We start from the raw sequence: 12,489 nt of genomic DNA on the forward strand, positions 1-12,489 counted from the left end.
ATATATTGGATCTCCCTGTTTGGCACCACCTACCAAATGTAGTATTTTCCACATATTTTGAAATAAACAATCCTAAACGTTTTCTCAATTTCTTGGTTTATTACCAGGGACGTGACCTAAAGAAATGTACCTTATTTAGGTTTATATCTGTAGGGAGGTTAAGTTAATTCCTGGAAGGCTTTCTTGTCAGTCAGTACTGTGCGTAGAAGCTCTAATCTGATCTGAATTGTCCCTTTCTTGTTCTGGTAACTTTCATGAAGATTTCATACTTTTCAGTGCTCAGTTTGGCCCCTGAATGTTCAGTATTGGCTATAGAGAAATAGAGCCAGATGAGCTTCATGTGTGGTGGCTCTGTAGCCTTTCTGATGTTCTAATGAACCCAAATTCTCAGCCAAAGAGAAGCCTTTTAGTGCATCTCAATCTTTTTATCAGTATCCTTCAGTTTGTGGAACATGAAGCTGTTTTCCAGTGTTCCATTGGGATTTTCCAGTTTTCCATTGGGATCTCTCTTACAAAGCTGTTGTATACAAAAGTGATCAAATACTTTTACATAACAGAATAATGTGGAAATTATTTAATCACTTCTGTAATGCGTTTTGAAATTCAAACTTCCTCACTGATGTTATGATTTAATGATTTTTGAAAGGTCTGCAATCAGCAGACCGACATACTCGACCTAGTGTGGAATCGCCAGTTGGTTTAGGACCCAGTTCTGATTCCCAGACCTGCTGGGGTAAGAATAGCTCCTGCAGACATACTCCTTTAAGACAAAGACCTGCAGAACCATTCGTTGTCATGTTGCAAGCTCTATAGTGCCTGGCAGGAGAGTTAGTGCCAACGTGGGAAGTGGTGCATCTTGTACTGATGTCCGTATAGCCTGCAGGTACTGTATATCACCCTGCAGCTCACAACTGGCAGCCCCACTGAAGCTCAGCTGGTGTGAGCCTGGCCAGTACCTGGATGGGAGACCTGCTGGGAAAAACTAAGGCTGCTGCTGGAAGAGGTGTTAGTGGGGCCAGCAGGGGGCTCACCTTGACGTCTATGTGGGTCCTAATGCCCCAGTATAGTGACGGGGACACTGAAATGCAAAAAGGCACCATCCTTCATATGAGATGGAAAACCAAGGTCCTGACTCTCTGTGATCATTACAAATCCCGGGGCGTGTTTCTTGAAATGATTTGTGGTATTAACCCCAGTGTCCTGCTCAAATATCTCTCTAGCCTTTATAACTCATCGCCTCCTCATAATCCTCGGGTATGAATCATCACTCTGCCCTGCTCCCCACTGATAGCTGAAGTGTGGTGAGTGTACTGGTGCACCTTGGCTGCTGTTGCATCATCCAAGCCCTATATTATTTTTAGTAGTAGGAGTGCTAGACGGCAAGAGCCTGGCAAATTTCAGGATTGCCACCCCTGCCACCTCCCACTCCCACACACTCAGTATAGACGTGCCAGTATAATCATCTGGTTCAATATAGCCTCAGTGCAGTCAATATAGCCTGCACTTAGAGCTAGGGCCTTTGTTGTTATGAGCCACCCAGAAGCCCCATAACTTAGATTTTTAAATTGGGTTTTTGCCCCTACCTTTAGCCTTTATCCTTAAAAGTGTAAGAAGAAATCGAACGAGCTCGCTTTACGATTCACCTGTACCAGATGATTTGTGGTCTGTACGCTAAGTTACCAGAGCTTTTATAATGATGGGCCTGTCCAGGTCGCTTGTGTGTAAGAAAGGAATGTACCCAAAAAAAAAAATAGATCCCTCTGTCACCCCATCTTTCATTTTCCTGAACATTTGCTGTAACGGCCACTTTTCTTTTCATGAACTTGTGTGAACGAGCTCTCTCATCGTCGACATGGCTCGAAGGAGTTCACTGACTGAACATTTTTATTATTTCGAAGGGCTTCAGGTGCTTCCAATCTTTCAACTTTACCAAAGATCTCGCCCTCATCTCTCACAAACAATTATGCCAGCTTCAACAACAGAAAGTAAGCACCTGTCAGAGCCGGCATGAAGGGGCGGTGTGATTGTAGTGGGCCGCCAGCTTCGTGTTGCAGCATGGTTTTTACTTTTGCGTTCTACAAAAGCGCAGCGTTGGTCCTGGAGTGTAAAACCGAACATTGCTTGAGTTGGTGTTTGTGGTCCCCTGCTGTCTGTGCGCGCATGTTGATAGTCATTCACATTGGTCTGGGATTGTTCTCACTTGCCTTTCAAGTGTCTGCTTGCTGTCTATGTGTGACTTGTGCGTGTGGATTTAGTTATACATATTGCCGCAGCCAGCATGCGTCAGCAGGCATGTCCATCGATGTTTTATGTTTTCTTTCATGTATCTTGTTTGTTTTGGGATGTCAGAACGAATGCAAGGAAGATCTTTTTTTTTTTTAAGGTGTGAACTAGCAAAAATCTAAATATCAGCTGGTCGAACATGAGCAGGAGAGTAAAAAGGTCCTTGACATCCTACTTCTGGATTGCTGGCGTTACTGTTTTCTACACAATATTGTTTTGTTTTGTTTTTTTACAGTATTTAAAGGTGTTGCTGTCCCTGTGTTTCTTAATTGCGGTTAAAATGTAAGGGCAGTATCTCTTAGATCACATAATTGAACTGAAACTTATCTTGAGTTATCCTGTTCTGGTTTCTTTATCCTTCCTTTTGGCTTCTGTAATAAATTGTTTTATTTTTAAACAGTACCACAGAACATTTAACATATATTCATTGGAAAAGTTATAATTTCCAGGATATGTCCCTTTAGATCAGAGATCTAGAATTTGAAAATGTCCTTTACGGTACCAAACTCCCACACTTCATTCGTCCGTACAGACTATTATACTGTCTGACGTTTTTTTACATCCCAGTAGTTTCATGTTGAACAGAGTTGGTATTATGCTATTGTGCCCTGCTCATTAGTAGAAATTACTTTCACATTAAGGGGAATTGTTAATATTACGCCATTATGTTGACACACATTTCATCTAGATTTTATTCTTGAGATTTTCTGCCTTCCAAAATGAATTTTTTCGGGAATCTGCCAAAAGGCCTGGTGATCTGAAGTAAGGAATGATCGATATCTGGAAACCATGAGATACACAATGGTTTAAAATTGAATCTGGTGTCGTAATATTTAATAATATGTGATAACATAAAATATCATTTATGAAACATAAAAAAAATGTAATGGCATTATGACAATTTAAGTTACAGGATAACACCTGTGACATTAACATAAAACACAACAGAATTTTTGCAGAATAAGTAGTTTTCCTGCCAGATTGGTCATTTCTCAGCCTGTTTCCCTGACACCTGACACCATATCCTGGTCTCTCTCTCCCATCCTACTGAATATTCTCTGCAGTGCCTGTGACCTTCAAAGAATATTTTATTTGCCCTTCTGCTCAATTTATATTAGAGGCTGTCATAAAACCGTAGTGCGTTTTGTAGACAAAGGCGACGCATTTAAAATTTGGCTGGATGCTTTCAATTTGCACCTTGTTTCAACTTTGTGTTTAGCTTCATAACTGGCTTCTGCTGAGAACCCACAAAATAAAGAGCTAAGTGGAAAATATTTTCTCTTATTATGTGGGTTTACAAATGCACTGCATAAATCACCGGATGTCAGGCAGCCTTTATTTTAGGTTGCAAGATGCCTGAAAAATGAGTTTTCCTAAAGGCAGGGGGATGCAGAGATCTGGTATTCCCGGCTCTATATTTGCTCATTTTCTCCCTCGGCGAGTCTCTCATTCCGTCACAGGCTTGCCTCCTGCAAGCCAGTGCTAGATTATGCTGTCTTAGCAGTACAGCTATAAATAGAATCTTTCGTGCATTAGGACAGTGATGTCACACAGGCCTTGAATTCACAACAGTCTCACCTGTAACCGAGGCACGCTTTTTCCTCCACTTCTGGAGTCTCTCAGCTGGGACTCTTTGATTATGTTGGGACCTAAAGAGAACTGAAATGAGATGCTCTTATGCTGCTGGTGGTGCCTAAAGTCAGAATGTTTACAGTTAGATGGACGGATGGAGAACAGAGTAGGCTGTGAAGCCACTCCTCTAAATCAATGGTAGAGATCTTTGCACTGTTATCTGAGGTCTGGTATTCAATCTAGGTCTTTTCTACTGTGGTTATCACCATCTCTGGATACGTTGCCTTGTGTTTTCCATGTTCTCAGCCGAGTTCTGCTTCCTGCATCACACCTGTCTTTGTAATGCAGATTTGCCGGTGTCCATTATTAATAGTGTTGCGGTAAAATGGTTGAATGGTCTTAAAGAAATGTTCTGGTATATGTCAGATGTCTTGGGTTTGTTTTAGTTAATGGGTTTCTTTTTTCCAGGCCTTCGTTGAATGTCAATTGCCGTTTCCTTCTTTTTGCAGTGTAAAAAACTCAAACTACTGTATCCCGTCATATCCTCCATATAACAGCTATGATTACCCAGAGCCAGGAAGACACAATGAGCTGCCTGGCCTGTGTGGCCTGTGTAACTTGGGGAACACGTGCTTTATGAACTCGGCAGTCCAGGTAGGTGTTTTGGTCTTTAAAGCCTCCGAGTTCCTGACTTAAACTGCTACAGTTCTTACCTTTCTTGTACGTGGGTAGAAACACAAAACGGTGATAATTCACTGTAAAATAGATGCATAAGATGTTTGAATATTTCATATTTACTTGACAATATTCTGTGGTCATCTACCAAAAATAGAATGTTTATGTTAGAATTCACTTATTAAATGTCCTTGAAGGAAGAAATTCTTTAGGCCCAGGAGGGATTTGCTAAATTACTTGGTTTACTTGTGATTATGCCAGTTTTACTGGCATAATATATTAAAACATTCAGCAGGCATAGGATTTTCCTGGAAATTTAGACCAAACCAGCCTTCCTGGAAAGTCTATCGCGTTTGCCATTGAACTGTAAATTCCTTCAGAGTGAGTAGAATTCAGCAGGTTTCTGAAGTTACCAGATAATTAAATTTGAACTACTGAAGTAGGGGCATGTTTTATATTTACTGTAGGTGGCAAAATACATCCAAATGTCTCATTTTAGCTTTCGTGCTTATGTGTCTTCCTTTTCTGTGTGGACATGAGAAATACCGTAAATCTCTTTCTAGGGTAGAAAGGTATTTAATTCGAGCTTTGGTGCAGTGTGTTTGTTGCATTGCAGAATTATTATTTGATGTCTTTTCTCACCCTTTTTTTCTTTTGTTTCTGTGCAGTGTTTAAGCAATATACCTCCACTCACTGAATACTTTTTAAAAGACAAATACCAGGAAGAGCTAAACATCGACAACCCTCTAGGAATGCGAGGTGAAATAGCAAAAGTGTATGCCGAGCTGATCAAACAGATATGGTCAGGAAAATACAGCTATGTCACTCCAAGGCCTTTTAAGGTGATTTGTCCTTTTCTGTTAATATAATGCTTACCTTATAAGAGGTTGGAATTTATTCCGTTTTGTTAGGGGTGTTGACCCAAGGGGTATTATCCAGTGTATTGTGTTGTTTATTTTGTGTTTTGAATTTGCACTCCTGTTACAGAAGATCAGACTATACAGATCCAACACTATTATTATTATGAGTAGTATTAGTAGTATTCCTTACACTTATATAGCGCTTTTCTGGACACTCCACTCAGTGTTGAAGCCAGTTCAGAGATGGGGATTATTAGGAGGCCATGATTGGTAAAGGCCAGGGGGAAATTGGGCACCAAGGTCCCCTCCTCTTTTTGAGAACTTCCCTGGGATTTTTCATGACCAGAGAGAGGACGCCACGGTGCCTTTGTACAGTATGGTGTCCCCAACCCGAATATTGTACAGGGATATTGGAGTGAAACACGGAATACTTCCCAAGTGGACGTATCACAAATATATGACCCTTGTTTGTTTTGAACACTCAACGATCAAATCTGAGAAGTGCCGTGTTGTAGTTTTCAGAATTTCTGGTTAAGTGTAAAGTAGCTGATAGAAATGAGTACATGAGCACACAAGTGTATTATGGTAAACAGCAAAAAGATAGCACTAAAATATAATAGCCAAGTAAACATCTTTTCAGTTACAGTAGCTTGTTTCATGAGTTTTCAAAGTGAATGATTTACCTGGGAGGCTTCATCAGCTCTGCCAGTACAATTATATTGGCTGAGGACCTGCGATGAAAACGATTACAGATGTGATGTGTCCAGTTGCTTGCTTGGGAGGGGGAATACTGTACCTGGTTTTGAATCACCTCACTCAATACAGTCCCGGTGAATGCAGGCAGAGACTCCTTCAGGTGGTCTTGCAATTGTTTTACATAGTTTGCTTCTGATGTTCCTTCCAGATGAATACTTTTGTTTGCATAGGTTTTCGTTCAGAGAGTGTCGCACGTTTCCACTTTTCGTTTACCACACCTAGCTTGTAGGTTCGGTTCTCATGTTGGCATTGAAAATACACCCAGATCCATGAAAGCAAACTCGGCATTTTCATTGCAGACTCAAGTTGGCAGGTTTGCACCTCAGTTTTCAGGATACCAGCAGCAAGATTCCCACGAGCTCCTGGCCTTCCTTCTTGATGGATTGCACGAAGATCTTAACAGGATAAGAAAAAAGCCCTACATCCAGCTCAAGGATGCAGAGGGGAGGCCTGATAAGGTGACCTTATGTAAAATATTTTCGTTGTATGTAACGTACGGTGCGGTGGCTCTGTGGCTAAGGATCTGCGCCTGTGGCTGGAAGGTTGCCGGTTCGTCTCCCTTGGCCGGCAGAGGAATCCTACTCCGTTGGGCCCCTGAGCAAGGCCCTTGACCCCAGCTGCTCCAGGGGCGCCGTATAAATGGCTGACCCTGAGCTCTGACCCCAAGCTTCTCTCCCTGTCTGTGTGTCTCATGGAGAGCAAGTTGGGGTCTGTGAAAAGACAAATTCCTAATGCAAGAAATTGTATAGGGCCAATAAAGTAAAAATAAATAAAAAGGTTGGTAATTACATTCCGTGTGGTTCTACAGATTGTTGCTGAAGAAGCCTGGGAAAATCATATAAAGAGGAATGACTCCATCATTGTGGATATATTTCATGGGCTCTTCAAATCCACGCTAGTCTGTCCCGTGTGCGCCAAGGTCTCCGTGACCTTTGACCCTTTCTGTTACCTGACACTCCCTCTGCCCATGAAGAAAGAACGTACTCTTGAAGTCTACCTTGTGCGATTAGATCCCCTAGCAAAAATAATGCAGGTACAGTTGTACACCTTCCGGTCTTAATCTTGATAAAATGTTTGCAGATTCTTTAGCCTGTTGTGCTGTTGCTGTATAAGAAATATGTGGCGATTTTGGAATATTTTTCTTTCTCCTTCATCAATTCACCCACCATTAACTAACTTCTTGAGCACCAAATGTCTCTCATCGATCTACCGTTACTAAATTAGTGCTGTAAAGGATGCAACTGTCAATAAAATATAGCAATGGAAAAGACTGAAGAGGAAGTGAGAGATTATCTGTTAATACAGTCTGTTTTCTTTTGAAATCTATTCTGTCAATTGGATCTGAAGATGTTCTTTGTAGGCCATTTTTTTGGCAAGAAGAAACCGTTTTTTAAAACTGCACTTGTCCTGCACTTTCTGGCTAAAGCTTATTAATATATGGTAATGCTTCATCAGGCATAAATAGACATCATTCTTTTTCTGTTTTTTTTCCTTTTAGTACAAGCTTGTGGTACCCAAAGTTGGGTACATTTCTGACCTCTGCACTGCTCTCTCAGCTTTATCAGGTGTACCTTCAGACAGGGTAAGAACTGGCGTTTTTACTCTGGGTCAAATAAAGTGGAATTGGAAACCACCTCTTTTTAATGTAACTCTGCCATGTTTCCTTCTAGATGATTGTAACTGACATCTACAACCACCGATTTCATAGAATATTTGCTATGAATGAAAATCTAAGTAGCATCATGGAACGGGATGACATTTATGTGTAAGTATGGGAGCTTTTGTGCTTTATTATGGAATTAAAGGCAACTGTTTAAAAATTAGGAATCGTAAATTAAAGAAACGGGGATCTGACGGCTGTGTGTGTAAAACTGCATCAGCCAAAGGGTGTTCTGCGGATTTTCTTGTGGTTATCAGCTTAAGATGTGCAGTTATTTGATTTTGGTATTTTAATGCCCATGCACATTTTACGGTAGCTCTGACAGAACAAAAGGCTGTTCTATAGAGAATGCTGACTGTTTCAGATTTAGAATTTACTACTTTGGATTTTAATCATCTGTATCTCATAAAGGAGCCGTTTAATTGCTGCCAGATTTGGAAAAACCTTCAGCTCCTCACGGATTAGGAGAATAATGCCTTTGTCTTTTGTTCACATTGCTGTTTTTTTCCGCTGAAGGGGTTAGGCAAGGGAGGAGGGAGAGAGGGAGGGAGAACTGCAGTTTTGCTATGATGGGTTGGCGCGTTTTTCCCGGTTATGTATTGGTTGCGTTGTGTGACGAGATGAGTGTTTTTTTTTTCTTGTTCTGAAATGCTCTGTCAGCGCAATTTCTTCCAAAGGTTTTCTTCTTTGTAGCTTTGAAATAGCCATCAATCGGGCCGAGGACACCGACCACGTTGTCATCCCTGTTCATCTGCGGGAGAAGTACCGACAGTCAGGCTACAACCACACCAGCTCGCCTTTGTTTGGACAGCCATTTCTGATCACTGTGCCACGCCACCTGAGTGAAGACAAGCTCTATAATATGCTGCTCATGAGAATGTGGTGTGTGCCTACTGGATCTTATGGTTATTGCTGATAGTAATTCATTCTCCACCATTGTGATCAAAGGGTTGGTGGTATCATGCGTTTTATGTACTTTTAGGTCATTCTGTCAGATGATCATTTTTCTGGGGGTGGCACTGTGTCACAATGGTGAGCATTGCTGCCTCACAGCACTGGGGCCCCGGGGTTCAATTCCGGGAGGGCTATCTGTGTGGAATTTGTATGTTCTGCCCAAGTTTTTTGTGGGTTTCCACCAGAAGCTCCAGTTTCCTCCCACAGTCCAAAGACATGCTGGTAGGTTATTTGTTATGCGCCTTGGTGCAACCTTGTTGTGAAGGCGCTATATGAAAAAAAATTGAATTTAATTGAATTATTTGGCTTCTGGGAAAATTAGCCCAGAAGCTAATTACGATTGATGATTTTTGAAAGATGAGTTCAGACTGGCGTCCCATCCAGGGTGTACCTGGCCATGTGCCTGTTGCTTGCTGGGATAGGCTCTGGCTCTCCCACAACCCCTGAAATAGAAGAATCAGTTAGAAAATGGATTGATGGATTATTTGTCTAGAAGTAAGTAGATGACTTTAGTCTGTAATTTAAACACCGATAATTTATATACAATGTTTGGTGAAAAGAAAAAGGATTTATTTATTAGTAAATGTGGTTCTTGAAGTTCTTATTTGGAGCTTATCGTTAACATATTGCGACATGTTGCACTTTCTGATATTCTGAAGACATTAATGAAAATAAAAGCAGCCATGTAGGGTCAGAAAATTTCTCATCCGATGATCCTCTCACAGTAGAAACATGTAAATACTGTGCCAAATGAAGGATAAAAATAGCTGATTTTGCTGGTCAATCAAGACCACAACCAATAAACAGAAATACAAAATTGCGAGATTTTCTCGGTAGATGAAAGGTTATGCAGGCTAAATAAAAAAAAAAGACGTACAATACGATGCTACAACATGAGGCTGTCAAACTTCACAGTACTTCATTCTCTGAAGAGAACATTCTTGTGCCCTAAAAATTTGAAGAAACTCCCAGGTATGCTGGTAGTTTGTAACTCTAAAAACAAATATACAAGCTTCAGTTAACTTTCCTCTTCTTTTCGAAACTTTTATGTCTCGGCCTTATTTGATTTCTTTGCGAGCGAGGAAATGTTAGCTTTGTCTGACACAGACGTTTCGTTTGAAACCGTCCAACAGTCATCATAACATCGCTGGATCATTCCATTTAGTTGCAGAAGCACTGAAAGCCTAGCGCTCGCTCATACGTAACAAAGCTGATTTCATTGGTAGCCAAATACAGAAACACAAAGAAACACAGAATTTAACTTTCAGAAGTTTTTCGACATCTTTGGGGAAAAAATGTGAAGGAAAAAAACATTTTTTACCAGCGTATACAAGTGACCCCATTCACATTTCCAACAAAACATTACTAGATTTTATTGTGATTATTCTTAGATAACAGTAAAATATATGAAATTCTATAGGAACAGATTATTAATGTTGGGGGGGGGGAAAAGCAGACGTATTGGAAGGCAGCTGCAGTTGCAATTTTGGACATTTCTGGTGAATACCGGGCATGGGTAATGCCCGGAATATTTGTTTTCAAGGAATTGTGCTGTCAAACCACAGCTCAAGCTGTTCTGTCAGGGACGGCCTGAGGCGTGGCAGCGAAGTTTTAAAGAGAGGAATGTGTTTTTGTTACAGCCGCTATGTTAGAACCTCCCCTGAACACGAGGAGGTGGAAGAGACCTCTTGTTGCAAAGACCATGGAATCAACAGCAATGGCACTAATGGTTTACTTGAGGAAGGCTCTCCGAGTAAGTGCTCTTTCTCTCTCCCGTTCAAGCGCCATTCTGAGTGGAATGGTTCAGTGTAACAAGTCTTTAAGTTCTCTGACTTTTTTTTTTTGCACTGCCTGTAATGCTGACTGCACCACATCCCTCATGATTTGTAGGGCTGAACTTGTGAGGTTGTACGGCTTTTGTTTTGTTGTCTGAGCTTCCGTTCTGTTTAGGTAGTGCGCTAAACACCTCTCTGTACCTAGACGTGTGACCAGAGATCTGGTATTCAGTGGCTGTGCAGCCATTGTAAGGCTGAAGTAGAAATTCAAAACGAAATTTAAAAAAACAAGCACTGCGTTAAGAAAAATTTAAATGTCCTTGGAATGGTTTTGGGTAATGGAAACCCATGAGCCAGGTATATATTTTTTGTTGTACATTTTAGGACATCGGAACGATTGTAAATGAGAGGAAGCCATTCAGCTAATCTGGCCTATTTGGTAATTAGTAATTAATTGATCCAAGGATCTCGTCCAGCTGTTTTGTGAAGGAAGGAAGGGTTTCAGCTTCAAAATCATGGCTGTTGAGCCAATTCCATACTCCTTCAGGGTCCTGTTGTGTAATATTATTGAACGTGGTTCAATTTAGAATACTTTAAACCGATTATTGTATGAGAAAATCCTTCAAACAGTTTTGTTAAATACCAGCAGGATTGTTTGCAGTACATCAAGACAATAAATGCAGGTAGTAAATGGAATCCTAAAGCAGAAAAGACTTTTTTGTTCTGAAATCTGGAACCTAGGGTAAACGGCAAGGGGAACATGGTTTCAGGTGTTTAAATAATAAAAAAGGAAAATCGCCACAAAAAAAAAGATCCTGAAACTTAATGAGCACTTTTTTCGCAACACATCAAAGAAAACACCACAGAGAGAAACTATATTCACTATTATTATCTACTGTAATGGTGGAAATTCTTGCATTTTCAGAAAATGATCTAAAAAGGGCAAACTATCTCTAATATCTTTAATATGTTTGTGTCATTTATGTTAAGTCGCAGGTTATCATGCTCTTTTCTCTTTGACTTTTACTCATTACTTACACCTTATTTACTTATTACTCCTTCAGTAACACTTAATCATTCATGACCCAAGAACTCCAATTTTGGAGTCAGACAGTGATGAAGCCAGAATGAAATTTGGTGATGAAACCGGAATGAAGTCTTATTTATTATGGATCTTGCAAAGGCTTGCAAAGGGTCTCAAGAGATAACTTGTTGTCTTCTCTGTTTATCACCACATTTGTGTCCATACCCCTTCATTGGCAGTACCTAAACTTTTGTTGTTGTGCTACAGATGCTTTTTTATGTTTAGATCTGGGTATTAAAATTTAGAGCTGTGCTAAACACCTGCATTAAGCAGATGTGAATCTACAGGTGAATCTAGAGGTATGGTTCAAGATGTGGTAATAATACATTGTCATCCACAACTAAATCAGAGCTGCTAGTACTGTATATACAAAATGTGTTAACAGTATCACATATTTGTATTTCCAACTGGTGTCAGAGTGGTTATTTTGGCTATTGGTTATATGTCACAAAATAAATGTGCAATATTTTTTTGCAAGGCATACACTCAGTAAAGAGACTAGAAACACAAACAATAAGATATTTGAAAGCTTTTGTTTTCCTGCAATATTTTAAATGCATTTGCAGTTTCCTTTTGATGCACAATAGAGACTTGCTTCGAGTAACTCAAGTGAACTGAACTTTCTGAACTGAACTTTTAGGGGTGTTTTAAGAACTTTTTTAAGTTCATTTTTGAGTCATAAATAGTTTTTTTTGCTGTAATCAAAGCATTTCAAAGCTTCAAAGTTTTTCTCCAGCCTTTATTTCCTGACTGTTAAAAGGAATATTGAACAACGTTTCCCTGTTTCCATTGAGACTGGGACAGTCAAAAGATTAACCCCAAGCTAAGATGATGTCAAAACCTTTTTTTTCTGCTTTTATGCTGCATGTC

General features: G+C 40.2%; 1 protein-coding gene across 4 annotated transcripts in view; it reads left to right on the forward strand.

Annotated features, from left to right (window-relative positions):
* Window positions 1-12,489, forward strand: part of usp15 (ubiquitin specific peptidase 15) — a 40,834-nt gene that overhangs the window by 19,552 nt on the left and 8,793 nt on the right. For 3 of the 4 annotated variants that reach the window (XM_088923512.1, XM_088923514.1, XM_088923515.1), the window contains 9 exons: window positions 1,899-1,985; window positions 4,365-4,509; window positions 5,199-5,372; window positions 6,446-6,604; window positions 6,955-7,179; window positions 7,645-7,728; window positions 7,817-7,911; window positions 8,500-8,688; window positions 10,401-10,513. In XM_088923512.1, coding sequence (XP_088779638.1) covers window positions 1,899-1,985; window positions 4,365-4,509; window positions 5,199-5,372; window positions 6,446-6,604; window positions 6,955-7,179; window positions 7,645-7,728; window positions 7,817-7,911; window positions 8,500-8,688; window positions 10,401-10,513 — 1,271 coding nt within the window. The remainder of the gene's footprint in view (window positions 1-1,898; window positions 1,986-4,364; window positions 4,510-5,198; window positions 5,373-6,445; window positions 6,605-6,954; window positions 7,180-7,644; window positions 7,729-7,816; window positions 7,912-8,499; window positions 8,689-10,400; window positions 10,514-12,489) is intronic. The other variant, XM_088923513.1, reaches the window with a different exon arrangement.

This window comes from Atractosteus spatula, chromosome 8, assembly GCF_055471065.1.
Source record: "Atractosteus spatula isolate fAtrSpa1 chromosome 8, fAtrSpa1.hap1, whole genome shotgun sequence".
NCBI classification, from domain to species: domain Eukaryota; kingdom Metazoa; phylum Chordata; class Actinopteri; order Semionotiformes; family Lepisosteidae; genus Atractosteus; species Atractosteus spatula.